Source organism: Balearica regulorum, chromosome 9, assembly GCF_011004875.1.
Source record: "Balearica regulorum gibbericeps isolate bBalReg1 chromosome 9, bBalReg1.pri, whole genome shotgun sequence".
NCBI lineage: Eukaryota > Metazoa > Chordata > Aves > Gruiformes > Gruidae > Balearica > Balearica regulorum.
The window spans coordinates 5,589,120-5,612,446 of NC_046192.1; the positions used below are offsets into that span (position 1 = coordinate 5,589,120).

General features: G+C 38.9%; 1 protein-coding gene across 4 annotated transcripts in view; it reads right to left on the minus strand.

The window, feature by feature from the left end:
- Window positions 1-23,327, minus strand: part of LOC104640687 (glypican-5) — a 394,501-nt gene that overhangs the window by 287,418 nt on the left and 83,756 nt on the right. For all 4 annotated transcript variants that reach the window (XM_075760926.1, XM_075760928.1, XM_075760925.1 and 1 more), the window contains exon 3: window positions 22,222-22,916. In XM_075760926.1, the coding sequence (XP_075617041.1) occupies window positions 22,222-22,916 (695 nt within the window). The remainder of the gene's footprint in view (window positions 1-22,221; window positions 22,917-23,327) is intronic.

Genomic DNA, 23,327 nt, shown 5'->3' on the forward strand with positions numbered 1-23,327 from the left:
TCCCAGTCCATAATTTTGAACATGGATTGCATTGTAACAAAATGTTTTGTGTCAAAGAATGCAAACTGCACACTCACAAGTAAATGAGATGGATATATAACAGTGTGTTAGATACTATCACTCAGAAGCCAAAGAAACTTTCAGTCACTCAAAAAGCATGGCAATACAAAGGAATAAAAGTACATTTTGCTATGCAAATCTCAGTATTTTTTTCTCTCTAAAGAATATTAGCTCCCTAAGTAATTCACAATTAATAGACCTGTTCTTGACAGAAAATGCATATCTTATTTAAAAGGATGAAAAGTTTGTTACTTTTATTCAAGAAGATTTAAGAGTTTCCAAAAACTGTAAGTGGCATAAGCACTTCTTCAGAGAGGTAGTTCTCCTCAGAGGTATAATCTTACCACTTTCAACAGGGGCCTGTTAAAAGAATTTATTTGTGAAAGGATAATCTTCTGCAGTTTGAACTTTCTCACCAAGCTGCCTTCTCATTGCTATGCGGTGTGGGAGGTAAGTCTGCTTGCAATGCTAGCCATGTCTATCGAATCAGAACTAACCTTTTGTTCTAGTTATTTTCTTTGCAACTTTTTGCTATCAGTAGCCACCTCCAACAAAATATACTTTTGTACTTTTGAAGCCTCAGTGTCTTTTAGATAATTCACTTCCAAGCTCGTTCAAAATAGGAAATTTTCATCACTTTATGGAAAGCAATTCAGGACTTTTTGCAGAAGACAGAAATACATGGCCTTAACTTTGTCACCTCTACTTTGTGAATGCTAGCCTTATAGCAATGTAAAAATAAAAGGAACATCATCTAAGATACTGTAACACTAATTTATTCTAGAGTCTAAAATTACAGACCAGAAGACTGATTTCCATTACTTATAAATACCAACAAAATAGCATGATTCAGACAGTAAATCAGTTTCAGAAAGAAAAAAAAGAACATAGTAACAATCAGCACTGGTGATATATGTAAACACAGTATGGAGATCAAAGATTGATGACTACAGTGGTCATCTCACTTTATGAAAACGAAATATTTCTTGGGGAATAAGTATCTGTAACTTACACCACATAAAAATAATTAGAGTTTGTTCACTAAACATTACAAATGCATATAAAAGCACAACACACACATGCAAGTACTCTGCAATGCAAAATACAAATAACCCATATAGTCTCTGAAGGAAAAGCACACTCAAAAGGAAGCATATAAAATTAGAAAACCTTATTAAGCAGACACTGGTGATGTACCAAGGATGCAGCTTCATCACAATACTAAACCAAAAGAAAATAGAACTTGATATAAAATTAATCTTCAAATGTGTGTATGTTTTTTCTTTTTTATTCAATGCTCTGTATTACATTTTCAAAGTACGAAAGAAAAAATCTTGGTAAAATCATGTACTGTAGGAATAGCACTGGGGAATTTGGTAAAGAAAAAAAAAAATCAGTCTCTTTGTTAGCCAAGCCACAAAGCATCTGCAGAGCCTAATTCATCATGAAAATGCCAGGATGCCTGACAGCTGATTGACAGATCAGCTCTCTACTCACTCCCTCTCCCCTCATAGCAGAGCCCCTTTGATACAAGGGGCTGTTCCTCCTGGACAGAACAACTCATGGGCAGAGTGATTATATACAAGAGCTTAGCTCAGGGAAAAGAGGACAGATTGAGCACAAAAGCCTTCTCAGGAAGGGTGGGAATTTGGTGGGTGGAAGAAACTTCTTGACTGGTATGAGAGAGCATTTCCACACATTTTCCTTCCTCCCCCCGGCAAGGGAAGTTGCTGTGCTCTCCAGGCCTGCAGACCCTGTGCAAGGCACCAGGCTTTGGCAGCAGAACCTGGTCTGCTGTTCCCAGAAATCCTGGTGCTGCCACCTGAGACCTGGGTGCTGCCACGCCATCTGGGTGCTGGAGGAGCAAGCCCTGGCTATGGCACAACTGTACGAGCCACCCAAGTCCTCCTGTACATGTAGCATTGAGGATTATGGGTTCAGCCTTTCTAGGTGTCAGTCAATCTGCTAGTTGCTTTAAAATTAAGCCCGTGCTTAAGTGCTTGATGGGATTGGGGCCAGAATACTCAGTTTCTTGCAGAGTTGAGCCCTATGTTTTTATATCTATAATGTTAGCTCAATCTTTCTGCCAAGCAAACCTCTTTTCCCTGAGTTTTGTTTATTTTTTAGGATTGAACTCAGTGAGGGGTGGGGGTTAACCTAAAGCACAGTGGCCTGATTGCCATGTATGTTAAAGGCACTTTATATTGGAAAGAAGCTATAAAGTATGCTCACTTTATTGGTTCTTAACTCTGCAAGTGATAAGCAAAGCAGCACCGGGATAAGTGAGGTTCTCCCATTCAATCTGTAAGAGAACAAACTATATATTGAAAAAGTAAATCAAAATAATACCAAGTACAAGTAACATGGCTTAAAAATCTAAAACACTAAGACAAAGGAAAAAGGAAAACAAGGAGCTACTTGGAAAAATACTTCAGAAGCAAATGCCTAAACAAAACCACCCTCCAAATCACTCAAAAAATAGAAATTCTTTTTTCTAATCATTGCCAATGTGTTGGTGAAAAATGACCCCAAACTTTTATACTCAAAGACCATAAGCTTCAAAAAACAAAGGAAGAAATTGCTTATTTCAGGAACCTTGTGGGAAAACCATCTCTACACCACCTTTCTTCCTTTCCCAGCTGGTAGCAATGACTGGGTGGGACAACACAGCTGAAGAGGAAACATGCTGGCTACTGCGGCCACACTGAGACAATCTGCAAGGGCAGGTGTAGAGGAGAGGAGCTGGGCTCTATCCTACACACCCTGCAAGGCTGCACAGCTTTGAAGTCTATGAATTCCCAGCAGATTTTAAAAATTTGTTTCCCTTATGCTCTTAAAGCAAGCATACTTCCTTGGAAAATTTTTCCTCACAAAATTAATTTAAGAAATGTGGGAAAAAAAACATTAAGCAATAATGGAAGAGAATTTACTGTCTTAAGGCTCGACTCAAGAAAGTTCAGATGCTATGAAGCAAAAGTGGTCATGAGGTCTTTGGCAGCAAACTAGTGAGGCACAGGCTTTCTTGTTCTCTCTCTAACCTTTCACAAAACATTTTACAAATAAACAATGAACTTAGGGAAAACTGGAACCACTCAGACCTTACAGTGACAAGCTAATATTTATAGTCTTAGTCTCACATTAGTGTACAAAGTAAACTAGCCACCACAAAAAATACAAAACCAAACTTTTTTGACTAGTTGGCTGTTTTTTATCATCACCTCCCAGGCATCTCATTGGAGGAGCAACTGTGATCTTAAAGGATTTTGACACTAGTATTCCCTCACATCTCACTAGAGATTTATCCTCAAGACTATCTTTCTACATAATTCTGTACTCATCATCACTGTAAAGCTATTGTTTTACTACACTGCTTAGTCTTAATTCTCTCTACTGAAGTTTGACTGTTCATAATGAATGAGAAAAAAAATTAGAAACAGAGGACAGTCCCGTGACTCTGGGAGACAAATACCACCCTAGCTTATATATCTGCACCTAGGTCCTTGCAGGGTTTCTGATACAAGATATGGTACCTGATTTGCAGAGTATTTGATATTTACATTATTCATCTGTCTTGAAAGCTTTTGGTGTCGTCCAGGCTGCCAGGTAAAGCAATCTTGAGTCCAGGCAAAGCACTTGGTTCCAATTTTGTCATCAGTATGTGGACATAGATGTTTTCCATGCTGGGGAATCAAAACTGTCCTAGACTAGAGCTATAATAATGCCAACATTTGAGTACTACTAGAATTGATGGAAGGGGAAAATTTATCCACTGTATCCTGGTGGGGGGAAGTGTGACCTTGGTCGTCTCCTGAAGCAAAAGATTGGACATACTATTAGCATATCACCAAGAGGCTGGAGGCTATGAGACTCAGAGAAGATGGTGGTGTAAGAGTAGTGATCTTATAAGGGATCATTTGTGGTTCCTTATATAGCTCTTCTGCAGTAATCAACAGTGGAAAGGCAGCTGGAGGCCTTTTACCTCCTGACAACACAAGCTGGCTCAATCTCTGGCTCTGATATGCACATCACAGTGGTGCTATCTCCTAACACTCAAATAGGGAAGGGGGAAAAAAGATCCAGCATACTATCTCTGATGACAATGAATTCAAGGGGAACAATCTCTGAATCTTGAGATTGGCAGGTGAGTTCCCCAATCAAATATAAAGGAAGATACAAGTATATGTAGCTGAAAATTCTCTTCAACACTCAGTAAAACTCTGTACATCTTATGGCAACAACCAAATATCTGCAACTGAACCTACCAGAGACACACACAGGCAACAAATAAAAGAAGTTACATTTTTCAAGAGTCCTACTATGTATCAGACTAGAAACTGTAAACAATCTAACATAGGCTTGCAGCAAGTCTCTCCTGCTTCAGAACACCATTTTTCCATAATCTCAAAAGACTGGAGGAGCTCTTAGACTTTACTACTTTTCAGTATGTCCACATAACTCTAAGGATGCAATGAAACCTACAGATAAAGCAAGGAAAATCAGTAACAATCATTCTACTTGAATAGTTTGCAATTTTAAGGTATTTGTGGTAAAACAAGAAAAATCCACTGATTTTTCTTATAAAATTACTACAGGCTTAACCTGCTCTGAAAAAACCAAGCTGCTGACTTCCCTCTTGTTTTTAATACAACTTCTTTGGAGTCTGACGTCAAAAAAAAAGCATAATTATACTGTAGGGCAGTGATGAAAAATTAGGAAAAATTAGGGAGAAAGTCAAAATGGGACCTGTCCGATATTTGATGGCTTGATTTCTGACTTTCCAAGAAGTATTGGGTAATAGTTCATAATTATAAAACTTCACAGTAGCATAAACCACCACCTATTTCAAATTTATACTATCTTTAGGACCAACTTCATTGTAGAACTAGGATAAGCATTTAGAAAAGCAGACTGAAAGTGGGAAGTAGTCCCAGGGGAAAGAAAAAATACCAAACCCCTCTCACCAACAACACAAACTATCTTTCTCCCCTGATATTTTTGCAGAATAGTCTTCCAGTTCTTCAACAGCAGAATGCACAGGCTGCTGTCCTTTACCACCACCTCCTCAGACTTCCCTTGTCGTATCAGCGTGATTCCAAAGATTAGTCTCATTCTTTCAGACTTCAAAAACTTTCATACCTTTCATTAAAGGCGTGTTTCATTTTAGACTGAATCACTTTTCTCAAAGAAGCTGAAGTTCGACAATAACAGATCCTCACTCATCTTTTCTTGCTCAACCTATCACTTTCCCTTAGTACTTTTGACTTCTGCTTTGGTTCTGCATCTTCAGTATTGAGCCTGTTCTAAACCAGATTACAATTGCACCGTAGTATTAAGCAGTTAATAAATCATGCAGTTCCCAAAACTTCAGAGAAGCACCATAGAACTGATAAGCTAGAGGTAAGAATGAAAAATATTATTTAGAGATGAAGTCAATTACCACACTGGAAGTGTGAAAGGAGAGGGCTGTAACTATGTAAGTACAATATATATAAATGCAAAACCTAGAGTGATGTTACTGGCTTTGTCCTTTATTTTAAGTCAGATTGTCAAAGTTAGGTAGATGGACTGGGAAAGGTGGATATAACGAGAGTACACAGAACTACAAAGCAAATTAACTGTTTTCTGGTTACTGGGGACCAGCTCTTCATAAGTACTATTCTCATCTATTAGATAAGTAACATAAACCAAATAAAAATACAGCCGATCCTTCCACTAGACTACACAGCCTCTTGGAATCTCTTCCAGCTCCAGCATCATGTGATTCCACTCAATACATTCTGTACTAGCTCTGGAAAACATCCAGCTTTCAACCCATCATGAACAGCATGAGGACAAAGCATCTAAGTAGAAAACAACAAAAACAGTCTAACACTCCTTTTGTACTGAAAAAATAGGTCTGCCATTTCCAGTCCTGCTGGTCAATCACAGATCCCACTGAAGACACTGAATTGGAGCATATTTTATATACAAGACAAATATTGACTTAGAAGCTCAAATGTGACAACCTCCCCTAAGTCTGTCACCAGTTTTCCACACACCAAAACCTTTGATAATACAAACCCTACTCAGACAACTCCGAGCAGAAAGCAGCTTGCCTCCATTTCCGCAAAAGGCTCCAAGGGACAAAATTCAGATGAGGACACGTGTTTATTTCTGAACATAAGTTAGGTTTGGCATATATATCCAAACATTTAGCCAACACTGACACTGTGATTTGTGATGCACAAGAGTCATTTCTACAATGGATCAAGCAGGACTGAGAAGCCAGCAGATTCTTTCCCAGGCAAACCTCACTGTGTGTATTATTTCTTCATGCTTAATCCAGGCACTTGCAATTTGGTTATAATAGTTCAAGGGGCTGAAAGCACATGAATATGAACCGCACAGACCAAACCCTCAGCTTGATTTGCAGTGCTTAAGCTCAGAAGACTCACTAGGATCTGGCCCACAGCAGGTACACATTCTTTGAGCGCTTCACAGTGCTGTCATGAATTTCTGTACTAAAAGATTAAAGTTTCAAAAATGAACAGAAAGAGACTTAGGCTTAACCTGCACTGAAAAACCAAGCTGCTGACATCCCTCTTGTTTTTAATACTTCTTTGGACTCTGATGTCAAAAAAAAAGCATTATTATACTGTAGGGCAGCGATGAAAAATTTTCTTGGATTCATATGCAGCGGGAAGGAATATGAAAAGGCTTTTAAAAGTGTATTACATTTCTTATGACTTGGAAATCCTGGGTCACCAAACGTAGTCTAAAAATGGAAGCATAGACTGATTATATATTTTCATAGTTAACTATGATGAACATGCCATTTATTTTTACTTTCAGATCATGATAAATGTCAGTTCAAATAATCATCATGAAGAATTAAGCTCATACTGAAATTTTGTGTCTATCAATGGAACCGCTTCCTGACCCAATCCTGCAAGAAGCGACTTCTTAATACCACCAAGGATGAAGCCTCAGAACTGAGGGCATATCCTGGGCAAGCCTAGACAATAGGAGAAGTATAAATTTTATATACTTAATGATTACAGAGTAATGCATCACATACCTTGCAAAAAAAATGCACAATGCTTTTCTGTAAGACACACTGAACTGATTAAAGGGAGAAGAGGCAGGGCCAAGCAGAGCAGGGCAAGAGAAACCGAGCAAAAGCCCTAAGGATCTGCTGCCGCCATGGGCGTGACAGGCTGTGTGCTGTCATTCACACACTCCAGTCCTTCCCTAGCTATCAGCCACAGATAACTGCACACCTAAGAACGTTAGGCTAACTGCTCAGGAGAGCTCACAGCCAGATTATAGTCCATCCTAGTCTCCTCCAGCATATACAAAATACGGTTAAAACCAGCTTAAAATGGTAGAATTATCCAAACAGGGCAGTTTAGGGGGAAGGGAGGCACTACTGATGTTGATAAATCCCCACCACCACCCCAAACTAACAAAAAAAGGAGGCAAGTAACAGCAGTGTGATGACTGAAAAGAAAGACTTTTCCAGAAGAGTCTGTCCACCCTGACAGTTAGCTGATGCGACACCCTTCCCCACAGGGTGTCATGGGAAACCCATCATGTGGAATGTCTTCAGCTTCACTGGAAAAGCCATAGCGCTGGAGTCACCCAGCACTGAGGGAAACCACTGTCTGAAAAGCAACCACAGCAAAGGAAAAAATAGAATATTGCTCTGCTTTGGTAAAGTCACATGGCCACGTACAGCACCATGTAGACTTACACGCTTTCATCCAGATGCGGCACAGCTGTGTTTATATGACACTATTCAAGATGCTAAGCCTGGTTGAGAAGACCTGTAAACATGGCCATACTGCTTCTGGACCCGACTCATGATACTCTCATTGTATTAAATCTATTTTTCTCAGAATAACCCATAGGAAACCAGCTTGTATTGCTTAGTGGTTTGTAAGAGCAGCCAGCCCATGCCATCTGTTGATACCTGCCTACAGTCAGTAAGAAGTTATCATCATTTATTCTGTCTTAAAACACATTCTAGTTCTTCGATTCTTCAAAGAAGGCGGGGTGGGGGTGGGGGGGTGGGGTGTCCCTATAATTGTTTTTCTAGCTTTTTTCCATATTTTCTGTCTCAATTTCTTACATACCTTTCTCATTGCTTTGCTTCCCTTCAACTTCATATTCTTCTAAATCTCTTCCTATTTGGTTGGCTCTTCCCTCCCCCCCTTTTTTTTTTTCCTTCTTTCTGTGAAAAATAAAGTCTCTCTGAACCACCACTTGTCCCATTCTAACAGTGATAAATTTGTTTTATAAAAAAATGTCATTAGATCCAAGAGATGTTTTCCCCTTACAGGCAGGCCTTTCATTTTATTTTCCTTTGAAGATTTCTTTACAGTTGTTACTTTAAATGGAAACAGTGTAATATTTTTCTCCATTGCCTCAAATCCTTTGCAGTCCTTTGTACCCCTTTTCCCCTTCTGTCAATGCCCTTCAATTCAGAAATATAAATGAACTCCTGTCACAAATCAGGGCTTTGCTCAGACACAACTTAATATTTTTGAAAGTCTATCTTGTTTAGCTGCTTACTTGAATCTTCCATTCCCTAAAAAAGTTGTTTATCCTGTCTAAGCTCCTTCTCCTCCTCTGTTCACATCCACAGTGGGGCTGTGGGGTCACTGTGAGGAGAGGTGGAGGCTGCCCCCGCCAGAGACAGCCAGTTCCGGCCGGTTCCGGATGGTTCCAGCAGGTTCCAGCCAGCCCAGGGCAGAGCCCAGCTGGGCCAATCAGAGGAGCCGGCAGCGCCCCCTGGCGGGGCAGAGGAGTCAGGAATGCAGGAGTGAGGCTGGGCCAGGGGCGGGAAGGAGGCCTTCCTGCAGGCGCATGGCGAGCACCTCAGTGGGCAGCCAGCTGCCAGCCAAGGTCACCTCAACCCAAATATCCCTCTCCAATTTGCTTCGCTGTCACCTGTTTGGAAACTTTTGTTCACAATTCTGTTAGCTGCTGAGTTCCAACCTTCAGTACAGAAAAATCAGTAGATGAAAGTCCATCAAGCTCTTCCAAGTCCCTGGTCTAGTATCATATAAAAGCGTGACAGCAAGGGTTCATACAGAAGTACAAAAAGGTTATTTCTTTTTCCCTCCACAGAAGGAAGCAGTGTCACATTTGCTTATTAGAAAAAAGGAAAAGAAGCATGTAATTAAAATTATATAGTAAGCCTATTTAGAATAAAATGAAAACCAAGGGCAAGCACCATATATTGAAGTAACAGTAGTGATTCAAAACAAACCATCTTATTAAGTGAAGTTTTTAACAAAATATTAATCAGTAAGAAAACCAAAGACTGAAAGCAGAGATGTCTCCCTTAATAGAACCAATGAACCTTTCAAACATCTTTGAATACTTCTACTGCAGCTACATGTGAGCATACAGCAAGGGCACACCGATGGACTGAAATACCCCGATTTCCTCTTCACTATCCAGACAGACTCACACTCCTCAAGTTGTCTTCCTGTACATCATATTTTCCTATTGCCTCCTGCCAGTCCAAGGCACAAGGGTCCTGTGCTCATCTTTCAAATAGCAGTCCTGACTCCACTCTGACTATACAGAACAAAGCAGAGACTTGAATACTTGATAAATACATTTTAAGAACTATTATATATTCTTCTCTTTCCCCTATTGTCCACTCTTTATAAATATTTCCAGCAGTAAATGCCCTCTAGGCACCTCAGCAGCAACTAGGTCTATCTCTGGCAAAATGAGGATTCACACATTGAGATGGCTCACAAGCACATGAGCTATAAGTCTGCAATAACAGCAACACAAAATTTGGTTAGAGAGCATTAAAACTATTTGCTCTCCCAGAAAATGACTACAGGGGATGGCGTATAACGGAGCAGGTTTGCAAAGAAATAGAGATTAGAGCCACCAATATCTGCTTCAGGTAAGGAGAACATAGGCTCTTACCATTGTAAAAAATAAGCTTTGGAAGTCTTCCCAGTGACTGCTAGTAGCTCAGATGAAATACACAGCTGTCAAAACACTCAGGCCCCATTCTGACTTGAAAAATCAGATATTTTATGGTATCTCCAGTTAGTGATGTAGATAAGCCAACACTTGAGGTAGCCAAGCCATTGCTTGAAGTCACAGACAACAAAATTTGTGCATCTTTCTATGCAAACACCTTTTTTTTCCTGTGAGCAGAGTCCCTTTAAGAAGAAAGAGATTGTTCAGGGGAAGATGCCTCCTTGCTCTGTTTGGTCCTACAGCTGCAGGAAGCATTTGGCTGCTGCATATGAGGGGTGCAGCCTTAGAAAGCCCACCTCTTTCCCCCTGGGACTGAAGTATCTAAATAAAAAGGCAGGTCTTCTCTAAATGCAGGTACAAGTTCAATAACTAGGGATTTAGTGTTCCATTTCTCCTTACAAGGGCTGTGTCAACTTCTCTGTTTCATATGGACATAGAAAGACTAGAGAAAAAGTCTATTGTTAAGATTTTGTGTAGATAGACTAGAAGAATAAAATTGCCTTTAAAATAACTAAGCTTCATTACAATTAACAAAAGTCTAGAGAACCACAATAAAATCACCAGGGACTTTCACCTCATCTACTGTAGAAGGAAACACATACCATGAGTCATCAGGATTCTGTTTCCAAAGCTATACACTAGGTTTCTTCATGAGCTGGCTATTTTAGCTCTGATCGAGTCCAGTCTTACATGCTGATGCTGCTGGCTGTCTGATGCCTTCCTAGCACAGCTGGCATTTTTATTGTAAGACCAAATGCCAGTAATGACAATTTTATCTCAATTATTCCAGTTAATGGTAATCTAACTAAATAATTCTTGGGAAAAAGATGCTAACGGGAGAGAAAAGGAGAGGTTTGTACTCAGTTGGATGAAATATGTCATTTCTCCCAGTGTACAAGACTGAGTTCTTCACAAGAGGCAGCCTCTTTTATGGCAGAAGATGGCAAGAGAACCAACTTGCTTTTCACTCTGATCTCATTTGCCCATCTACTGTCAGCAGAATGAAGCCTTGCACTCATATTGCAAAATTGAGACTCTTTTACCCAGGTTCCTGGTTCTTTAAATCCCTTCAATGAAGCTGTAACAGCTGAGGATCTCCACATTCTCCATCTTCCCCGGTACTCCAAAAGCTAGAATTTTTCAGGCTTCCTGCAAAGCTAATGCCACCGTGTCTCCCAGACTATTTAAACACTTTGTGTTCGTGGCTTTTTCTTAAAGACTGAACTATGGCACATTATGAGGCAACCAGCTCTTATGAAAAATTTGACAGGTGAGGACACATTTTTATGTTCTTTCAAACACTGAATCCACAGTCTATGCTATTTGGGAGAAAAAATACTCAAAGTAAGGAAAGATGGAAGAATTAACACACATCTTTAGCTGGAGATTGAGAAGATAAGTCCCCAAGCTGCTTGTAAAAGAACCCTGCAGCACTAAGCTTGCATGGCATTTCAACAGCTACAAGATGAGCAGGGACATGAAGCAAAATACTTACAAGCTAACAGACTAGCATCCAAATGCCTTGGTTGATAAAAATAGGACTGGAAGTTTTTGATAGAAAAATAACTTTTGAAAAAACAATGCTGTAAGTTTCTTTATAGGTAAGTTTTTATATTCAAAGAAAAGTACCATTGTTAAATACACACTTCGGGTGTTTTGGGGTTTTTTTTCGGTTGGGTGGGGTTTTTTGTTTTGGTGGAGTTTTTTTGGTTTGTTTTTTTGGTTTGTGTCCCCCCCAAAAAAAACCCAACAACCAACTATGCTAAATACAAAATTAGTGAAAAGATTTCATAACTAATCTGAAAACATGAATTCCATTTGGGAACTTACTGTTTAAATTGGCAAATCCTCTACTGGCAACCAAACAGTTAAAGAAAAAAAAAAGTGGGAAAAAGCCTTAAAAGACTCAAGAGAATTAGCTGTTGCTAAAACAATTTTATGGTCCTTTCCACTTCACTGGAGGTAGTTTGTATGGCTGACTGGAATCTATTCAATGCTGTCAAACATCTAACACTCCCATAGCTAGACGCCTTACAATGAATAACAAGCAGTCTAGCTGCCAATATGCTAGAGCTGCATTTTTTACCAGGGACTGGACCCCAACCCAGCAACACTCTAACTTCATTGTTTGATGCCTTGTTAATTTATAAGCCCAAAAATTAACCACAACAAACAGAAGTGCCAAAATTCCAAAGCACCACAGCTACAAAATCCATCATATTTACTAAGCCACAATACAGAAAGTCAGGCTTATAAAAAAACCGGTACATCTAACTTCTCTTTTGCAGTTTAAATTGATTTTGTAATAGAAAATAACACTCAATTTCAGTAGATGACTTAAACAACCTAGAGAGGCTTACAATAGGGGTACAGAATAGAATAAAAAAGAAGTAGAAACAATGAATAAAGTGTACACAACTCTTGTTGGAACACTAAGCACATCATCTGTCATCTTGAGTATCATCATTTCCATAAATATTATCCCAAACATTGATTGTCTTGCTCAATATTGTGCTTCAAGCAAAATCCTGGACTCTTACCATGTTTACGTCCTTCATCTTTCAACTGTAATAATGGTGAAGCACTGACACCAGAATCACATTGCAAGTAAGATAGAGAGCACTCAGTGACAACACTGTCTCCCTGAAATTACGACTCTGCTATCTTGGCAGGTTTATGATTATGGCTTTGATAGGACTTCCATTCTGGAGCTCACATCCTGCCATCAGACCCACATGGGCACAATCTCCTCTTCATACAGCATCGAGTTAAAGTCAAACAGGACACAGACATTATGACTTGGGGAACACACTATCATTTGCAACTTCGAGGTGAAAATAAGCATCATTCTAACCACGTATTTTACACAGGTTACGACTTTGGGGTTTGCTTTTCATTACTATTTTAATAAAATTACACTTGGCTACACAGTTCCCAGAAAGTAATTCTCCAGGAACCAAAAGGTGCTGAAATTTTTTGAGAAAAAAATGGTTATATCATGCAGATACATAGCCCTCTCAGAAAAACTAAATTCAAATCAATAGTAGAATAAGCTCAATTCTTACTAAACAAGAATAGATGCTACATGAACTAACCTTTTAGAACCAAGTTGATTATCCACACCCTAAAAAAAGATGCAGCTTCATTTGAAGGAGTGAAGAAAAGCAGTGGGCTGTGTATGTTAATGTGTGCACAGGGATTTGCATACGCTTGCGTTACTCTTTACACTCGTAACATCAGAGGAGCAGGCTTAACGCTCCTGCAGTGGCCAAGGAGACTTGCTTCATCAACCATGCGCTTTTAAGCATGTATTTAGAATTAATATCAATGGTGTATCATTGATTTTGTTAAACTTAAAGAAGAAAACAACAATGAAGTAATAAAATGTACTTTTCAGAAGTCTGTTGCCTCTTTTAATTATTTTCTCTAAATGAAGACGGTAGCCATAATGCAAACTGACTAATAAATAAGGATTTTATTTTTTTTTACTACACTGTTTAGGCCTCTTGCTCTGAAAGCAGGTTACTATTTCTTGGCTTTGTATTCAACCTGCTAAGCCTGCTCTCTACATTTGGATAACTTACTGGCTGTACACCATACATTAGCATACACCTGTGCAACTTAGAGGAAACACCAGAATGATGCAGAATTTCATCTGTTTTGAACAAAAATGCATGCAAAATTTCCTGAAAATACTCACCTCTATGCTAGCTTAACTCATTTCTGGGACCACAATCACAAATACCTGACAACACTTTGGCAATAAGACTAGGCTGAACAAGTGTAACTTGACTGTGAATGGGGAAGAAAAAGACTGGTGCTGTGACCCCTCTCAAATACAGAAGCCTTTGTCAGAAGGCAGCAGCCACAGATCACTATCATTCCCAAAACCTTAATCACAGTAATTAACCACAAATGGTTAATCACAATGAGAGCTGGTCTCAGATCAAAAGCTGGTAAAAAAGCTACATCCAGCAATTCCATTGATATGAATGTTTAGCATGAAACTTCCAGGTTACATGTTTACACACAATACAAGATTTAGGGAATGGAAAGTAAAACTTGAATACTGCTCCACCAGGCAGAACAGAGCTTTTTATCTTACCACAGATTAATGACTTGTTAATAGTGTGGTTAAGCACTATCAGCAAGTCAGCCATCAGTTGGGAGGTAAGACATGACTTGCAATGGAATGCCTTTGGGTATGAAGAGACACGTACATCCAAATGAATGATCACTTCTGCAAAATCAATCTTAAGGCTATACAATTTATGTAAATGCAAATTCTTAGCTACGTGTTTAGTCAAATAACATGACAGCTGGATAATACCCAGTAAATATCTCTCAGAACCAACTCAACTATAATTATAAAGTGGTTTTTATTCTTACTCTGATTGATAATAATTTAGATTTCTTGAAAGATATGTATTTCAATTTTAACCTACTTCATATTGACATAAATACCAAATTTCAAGCAGTTCCATCACTACAGAGAAGATGATCCTTAACACCAGGAAATCAGGCTACTCTTTGGTATGAAACATCTGCATGGAAGAGAACTGTCATTAACCAGCACGGGCCAGAAAGCTCCTTGCATCCCCTTAAAGAGCTGTTCAAGACTACATGAGCTCTAATTCTCCAGAGGCCTTTTGTAACAGATGGGAATGAGGCAAATGCACTAAACAATTTAGGTGATTATTTCCAGAAATACTTCTACAGTACTCAAGTGTCAAAATGCTTTTAAATCAAGCAAAAAGCAGGTAAGCGAGACTTATAAAGCTGACTACAAGAATTAGATGCTTATACTCCATGAAATTCAGTTGATTCCAGATATATAGTTCCGTTGCTCATTTTTTAAAAATCATTCATGACTGTAAGATGAGAGCAGTATCTTAATGAGTACAAAGCCCAAGAGAAATAAAACAAAATTTTAATGTAGACATATTTTTATGCATCTTACACCACTGTAAAATTCTTTTACCTTTCACACAGAAATGGATCATTACATTACAAGGCGTGCCTTCAGTCCAACTCACCGGGTTTCTAACAGGTCTCCTCTTATCCCTGGATTCACAATGGATTTGAACCTGATGCACACTCATCTAACTTTGGTTCATGAGAAGAAAATAGACAAGGTCATGCCTTCAACGTAAGTGATTGTGTCATTCAAGATCACATCTGCAAGAAGCACTAGGAAATCAGACAGCTTCCATAGGGCAACCATTCCGGCTTCAAGACCATTTACAGATACCTCATCACAGTCACGTATTTCCTCCATTTTCTGTTTTCAGAGAAGGTTTCCCAATAAGTGCTTAGAAAAAGCAAAATGTCATTTTAAATAACATTTCTAGTGCATATTGCACAAACATAGCTATCTCTGTATGTTTTTACAGTTATTTTCAGCAATCTAACCACAAGGAATTGAATATAGTGCTTTAACCGCTGCTAAGTATGGTTCTTATACTTATTGACAGCTGGTGTTGATCATTTGAACTGGAAAACTTGCAGGAAGGAAGCACCTGAGTTCAGCTCTGAGTGTTCTCCAAAGTCTCCAGGAGTGTTTTATGATACTGTTCAAGGTCTTTAATCAAGTAGTTCATTATTGGCTGGCAGAAACTCTTTGTTGCTGTGAACTCACTCAGCACAAAGTTATTTTGTTCATAGCAGTGCCACTTCCTTTTCAAATTTGTAAGGTTACTGTGCATCAATCTCCTGCTGCTGTAAGTTTGGCAGTCTTTTCTCTAAGCTTTTATTTTCCTAAAGGTGACCGTTTTAATAGGTCTCAAGTCTTTTATTTCTCAGGATTGGTTTTTCTTCTCCATTTCAAATTATTTCAGACCACCTAAATTATTTTCTGTAAACCTTCCATACAATGCTGAATTTTTACCAGAAAATTTGTGCCAAGACTTTAATTTTTTTTCCAAAGGCTACCCCCCCATAAGTTCTGGCTCAAGCCTACCACTAACACAGGCATTTCAGGATATACCAACTATGTTCTTTCACAGGCAGTTGCCCCTTTCCATCCTTAAATTGAATCTAGCAAATATCTATATAGTTTGCTTGTTCAGTACCTAAGATGATATATGCTGCTTATTTGCAGGGATTATTTGTTCCAGTTAAATGTGAAGTTAAACAAATCTTTGCAACTTCCAGTTGGCTAAGGATACATGCGGAGCTGCATCCTATGTGCCTGTAAAGGACACTAAAAGTCTACCCTCAGATATCTCTAAATATGAGATGTTGTTGCAGTGCAGTACTAACAACTGAAAAAAAAAAGTTGGGTTTTTTTTCCAAAAAATCCTCATTTCTAGCTCTACTTCTATCACTGACTTTTTGTTGAATATTACTGAACAAATCATATGAGCTCACCATAAGAACACTGCAAGAACCAAACACTAGATATTCTTTCAGTGCTTCTTTTTTTTCTGACTCCTCGTTGCCTCTCACCAGCTCTGCCACCGTTCCCCATCTTACCCACATATAGGTTAAATACCTCAGATAACTATATGCCTATAGGCCTTCCCCAAATTCATCTGCAAAGCAGCCACTTTCTTTAGTGCTAAGTACCATATAGTGGTCAGCAAGAGCAACATCAGAATCAAAACATTAATGATGACGTAATATAAACAATGAGGAAAATACATGTAAAAATGGCTTCAGGGAAGCAAGTTTAGAAGACAGTGGAAAGTGATGGGCATGCATTTTATGACTACCTGCTATCTGCTTTGCAACAGGAGTAAGTTTTTTAAAACCACTAATGGGAGGAGATTGATGGATCAGCTGCCAAGAACAGCCATCGACCTATAAGTATTTTCCATGGATTTTTTTTTTTAATTGCTCTAAGTTCTAATTTGCTGTTAATTCTATGTAATTTGCCTCCCCAATTCCCAATTACATCTCTAATTGCAAACGATTGTAGCAATAGTTAGATAGGCATGGAAAGCTTAACTCTTTTGTCTGTCTTTTCTTCATCGCCAAGGACAACAGTCCCTGCTACAAGCTTTCACCTTCTCATGCCTTCCTTGCATTTCTTGAGCTACATCAAATTTTTAAGAAATACCTCGCAAACGTTCTACCAGAAATAGGCATCAGATAGTTTCCTTCATTACAACCCTAAACCAATCCCCTTTAAATCGCAATCAGTATTTAGTGGATCTCTTCTCAATATTATCCATCCTTCTCCTTGATAGTCTTTCCACAAGTTGTGGAAAAACTGTCATTGATTTCTCTGGGATTTTGATCAGATTTTTTTCTCTCACAATCACTAATTCTGTTCTTCCTGACATTCCTGAAATGCCTAGCATCATACATCTTAAATATCCCTCACTTCCTGTGATTCTCCTGCTTCTATCTGCTTCTCTTCCCAAAGTTTATTCTTCTATCACTTTTTTTTATATCACTTTTATCACATTAATTGGTAAGTTTGTCTCCAAGAAGTTAATTGGCTGAAGGCATAGATCTTTCTTCATTCTCATAATGCCTAGTCTCTGGTCATACCCAGGTTTTACAATCTCCCTCTATCAAGCCTTTTATTAGCTTTTGCTTTTATTACTCCTATAATCAAGAAACACAATATGTTGGACTTTTATCTTGTATAACATTTGGCCATTCTAAAAATATTAGGTCTTTGGCTTTTTATGTTCTCTTAATTTAATACATTTTCAGCCATTATAACATTAGTATGAAGATAAATACTTTATGAACTTCACACAGCAAGAACACCACACCAGAATACATGCCTTCCCACATTCCAAGTATTTCTACTAACACACACCACTTTGCATTTTCCAACACGTGGGTGGGCAGGCAGGTTTCACAAGAAGCCACGTGCAGAGAAGAAGTTGTAGCAATACCTCAGAAAAGCATTTAAAAGAACAACAGGTAATTATGTGTTCAAATTCTATTAAGCTGAAGTAGAAATCAGACAACAAAATGTTGTTTCTTTGAAAATCTTGCCTCTGCCTTGCCCTTGACAAATGGAGCCCTAATACACAGCAATATTAGCAGTGCAGAACTTTTCTACTCTAAAAAGGTATTTCTACATGGCCTCACTGCCCTTTGAATTAAGGCATACAGAAAAGCACCAAATGTCAGGCTTGGCAGCCTCACAGAGCTTACTGCTGAAGCATGACCCAACGACTGCAACTGATACACACAGTCTCTGCCAGCCATCCATACAGCACTGCGCACGTTTGTGGAACGAGTAACAAATCACCATTTCCAGCAGCCCAGAGGATCACAGAACTTACCAATGTGGGCAAATGCATCTTATGTGCTTAGATACTCCAGTAAATGGAAGAGCCATCCTTTTGCTCTTTAGACCTCAGAACGTTCCTCACACAGGGATACGTCCAGTATCCAGGGAGGCGCAGATTTGTAGGTAGTGGGGCCAGGCAGATTCTAACCATTCCTGATCCAATAGAAATCTTCCCTACCTCATACGTTATTCTGTTTCTAATACTTGTTCCCATTCACGACCCTCGGTCTGCTGAAGGCAGGCTGCAAGCAAGCCCTTACTAGCCCTACAGAAGCAACTGGAACACCACCTCATCGGGACCCGACTCCAGGGAGTACAGGCACAGACAGCGTTTGGTACGCTACCTGGTGATACGCTTCCCCGAAGCGCCAGTGGCCAGCACACATTTCAAAACTGCCTCTCCTCCTTCAATTGTAGTGGAGGGTATTTTATTTTCACTTTGAATAAAAAATTAAAATATAATTAAAAAATCAGGAATGATACATAAATACAGAATTCGGAATATAGCAATATGGTAGATTTAATACATGAAAAATGGAGACCAGCTTTAAAACACAAAGACACAAAAAGAAAAACAAAGAAAAAGTCTCAAAAACAATAAGGAAGGGTGAACAAACTCGGTCTCCGTAGCTGGCACCAAGCAGCAGTCAGGGCTCCTACCAATACGAAAGACAATTAGATTCCAGCAGACAAACCAGAAAGTAATGATTGTGATTGCTGATGCTGCAGACCGCGGCGGGCCCGCATTAGGTTAAGTAAGCTGGATGCAAGCCAGTATCATTGAACAAATGGCACGGCGCATTCTGGAGGAATCTGAGGAGAGATTACTAATATCTTAAAGGTGACCTTTCACACATGCTATCCCAGCAAATCAGGCAATTCTTTTGGCCATAATGGACACGATCAGCAGAGGCCAGTCTCCTGAAGTTATGCACTTGTCATACAAATAGGATTTTTTTTTTTTTTTTTAAATTTACAATAATGGACTGCACCTCATTTGAGCAAAGTACCTTAAAGTGCTTCATTGGTTTATCTCACCCCTTCCCCCCTGTTTTAAAGAAAACAATCTTTCTTTCCATTATTCATTATCATCCGGGCAGGCAAGCAAGCTAAAAAAGAACTCTAATTTTTAGCCATACCATCTATTAAAAAAAGTAAAATGTTTCCTAAAAGGGCAGGTGCATTAATTAAGGGTGCCTCAGGATAAATGAAAATTACTAGGATTGCTCTGCTTTCCTGAATGAGTTTTCCATAGATTTATAATTGAATGAAACCAATCACGGCATTTGTAACAGAAACTGTACATAAGTTAAACGTTTCCACTTTTACAGAACCTGAAGAGCATACCGCATGAACAGAAAAAGGTCTCTACATTTTTATGAAGGGAAAAGAGAAAGTATCTTCTTTTCTAAAAATTTTCCCGTAGGTAAAACAAATAGTAAACGCACTGGGTACAACTCCCATGAGCGTGGCCCAAAAAGGCCCTAGTGTAATTGAGAATCAGGCCTCAGATTCCAAGAAGCCATCTCGCAGCCGGAAATCCTGATGCTGTAGATTGAACTCCTTTCCGTTTCTTCAGAGTAGGAAATATAGCTTAATTAGGCTCAATTTTCTAAATAATGGTTATCCTCTGTAACTAATCAGTAAAGTTTTAAATCAGTATCAGACTAAATGCTTGTTCAAATAGCGGAACATGCCCTGTCTTCAAAATATAACCTTACCCTGCTGACAACTGAAAAAGCTAGAAGACTGAGGATAACACACACTGGCATATAGGGTTTTTTCTCAAGCAGAAAGCATCCTTTGCTATCCTACAGAGCAGTCCTTAAAACACACAATCTTTTTCAGTGCACAGAGATTTCGCTAGTGAGACAAAACAGAACTTTTGGGAAAAAAGAATTAATGTAGTTTCAAACACAACAGTGCTTTTGGAATTCATTCTGAATGGGAGAAGGAAAATGTTTAAAGTTACTACTAGGGATCTAAAAAAAGACCTGAATAACATTATTTGAATAACCAGTAAAGAAAATCCTCAGCCTGAGAGACACTTCAGAAAGAATTCTGCTTCTACATCAGCTAAAAGCAATACACTCATTGACTTCATCTTTAATTATCTGATATTTACCTGGATTATGAATTTTACCCTGTCAGTAAGCTAAGCAAGTGCGTATTAATTACGAGGCTGACTAATGCAATGCAGAATTATGTTTTAGCATTTTGTAACATGCTGCATATATTGCAGACCATTTTTGCTGTTACTAGTCAGAAAGCTTAATTTTATTCCTAATTAATTCTGTGCAATCAGTAATGAAACTATGTTATGAACTAAGAGGTATCTACCTATAGTCAGATAAAACTAATAAATATAATAGCGTACTTTGATTTTCATTTCCCTTCTAAACTCACATAAAAATAACTTGGGGGGAAATTAGAGCAGATGCAAGAAGATTGTTCATTATGTGTTCTAGGTTTAACACTGCTTTATGGGATGCCTTATGACGCTACCAACTAGACATTAGCACGATGAAGACTGGCTGTTCTGCAATGTGTATAGGCTCCAGTGCCTACTGCGCATTATCCAAGAACTTGGACAAACCTTTTCTTAGTTTTTCACGTTTATCCTTGGATGTCAGATAAACTAGCAGACCCAAGTCCCATTGATGAAAAGTAAAGGAGAACCTGAGACAATGTGAACCAAGATAACTACAAATATAAAGTCAAATTTTATCAGATTACTAGAAGTGGTTGGGGTTTTACAGTCAGTATAATATGTAGATTATAAAAATCTCTGGCTACATCAGGTGTTCTAAATGGAAGAGAGCTGTGATATTAGGTATCTTGGAAGATTACAAACATACAGGCATTTTTTTCCCACTAAAATACTTCCTTAGTTTAGAATACCCTCTGCCATAGCTTCTGCCTGTTGACTCTGAGGTATCTTTTCTCTTACATTATATGGTGACCAGAGTTCAGCACAGGAATTTTTAGATCTGTGCATTTCCTTCTCATTTGTTCTCTGCAAGAATTTCTTTAATTTCAAGACAGGCAGATCTATCTGCAATTTTTGATTAGTGTTTACTCTGCCACACTGGTACATTTTTTCCCCGCTGACAGTCATATTGAACTTCATAAAAAATGCAGTCAGCTGCCTCATTAGTCATTTCAATAATTTCTGGTCTAATCTTCAACACCTTGAGAGAACACCTGCCAGTCATATGCTGCTATTATTTATGAGACAGTTCTACCACCCTAGTTCTTTCCTCCTTAACCTACCACTTACAAAAATGGATCTACTTTAAGTGTGTTTTTATCCTTTACTTACATAAATGCTGTCAAATAAGTTTGATTTTTTTCATGCTCTTTTTCCAACTTTTGTATGACGGGTGTATGCATATAGACCCAGACTACTTTCCTGATGTCTCAGTCACACAAAAGTAAAGGGACTGTAAAATTATGAAACAGTTAATGTCTTTGCCTTTGTTTAGAAACACACTCTTCTAACCCAGTCAAACCAATTCCTGTGGAATGTCCACACACACTACAAATACTCACACGCCAGGGGAACACTGCTCCTAGAGATACAGAATCAGATGGTTTCAAATATGAAAATACACTGTTGATATCAAGTATAATATACCCCAATATTTTGTTTAGAAAATTCTGCAGACAAGCCAGAGCTATCTTCTTTACAGGCTCACTTCTCAAGGAATAGACTTCCCCCCCCAACCCTTTCATTTCAAAGCAGACTGTTCTGAACCCCATCATAATTATCTGTAATGTTTTCAGGGACTATTAAACAAAGATCTAATTGAAGACTAAAAATTGATGTAAAGACAACACCAACTTGTTTAAGTGTTTATTCATCAAATAATGAAAGTGATAAATGGGAGTAAGGAACAGAGAGCACTTACTGTAGCGGAGAGCTGCGGTCCATTCAACTGCGCATGCAGGATGGCTTCATTGATGGAGTTCCGGATTCCCGTCAGTGCAATTTCCAGATCATGTGAGGCAGCCATTTCATTAGTCAGATATTCCAGCGTGGAGATATACTCTCTCCATTGTGCATCCAGTTCTGACACGCTGGCCAAACAGCCCCTCATTACGTTTAGACAATATCCGACACAGGGTCTGATTAGCGTCAGGCCCTGGCAATGCGGGCAGTACTGCATCTTCACCAGAGCTTTGCTACATTCCTTCGTGAGAGCTGCGTGTTCAGTAGTATTTATCACTTCGATGCCCAGACTGAGGGCCTGGCTGAGCATCCTACTTGCCCAAAGAGATTTTGACAGCTCTGTAACCATGTTTTTAGAATAGCGTCCAAAAGGATTTATGTCTTGCCTTGTAAGCCGTAGACACTCTGTATAGTCCTCTGATAAATCTGTAATTCCTGGGTTTATTAGCCGACTATACACCAGAGGAAAGAGGCTGTCAAAGAACCGTAATACTGCGCTTTCCACTGTAGTCTCTGCGCCAAGAATGTAGAGAGAGATGTCTGTAAAAAGTTCTTTAACAGGCTCTGCTGCTTCTTTTGCCATAGGTCTGTAAGCTGTCTCAAACAGGGAACTTGTGCGGTTTTCAGCAAAGCGAAGCAAAGACTCAAAGGCCTCTAAAAAAGGGGCAGGGGAGAGAGAGAACTGGAGGTTAATAGCAAGCACCTGACATCTTAGTCACAGGGCTAATATTATCCTCAACAGGAACATCAACAGTTACATGAAATCTGCAATACGAATACACTAATAGTTAATACAGATTTCATCAGTAACATGATTAAAAAGACACTTTATTATATGCATAATAAAAGCAACACATAATACACAAATATTTTCTTTAAAAATAAAAAAAGATGACCATATTCTCAGTAGCTAGACCCTGACCCAAACTCCAGAGGTCACTGAGGGACTCCCAGAGAGTCCAGCGAGGAGCACGGGCAGAGTCTATCTAAGCTGGCTTTTGTAACTGGCACTGCATCAGGGCAGTTTACCTAGATACGTGGCCAAAACATCCCTCTACATACAAG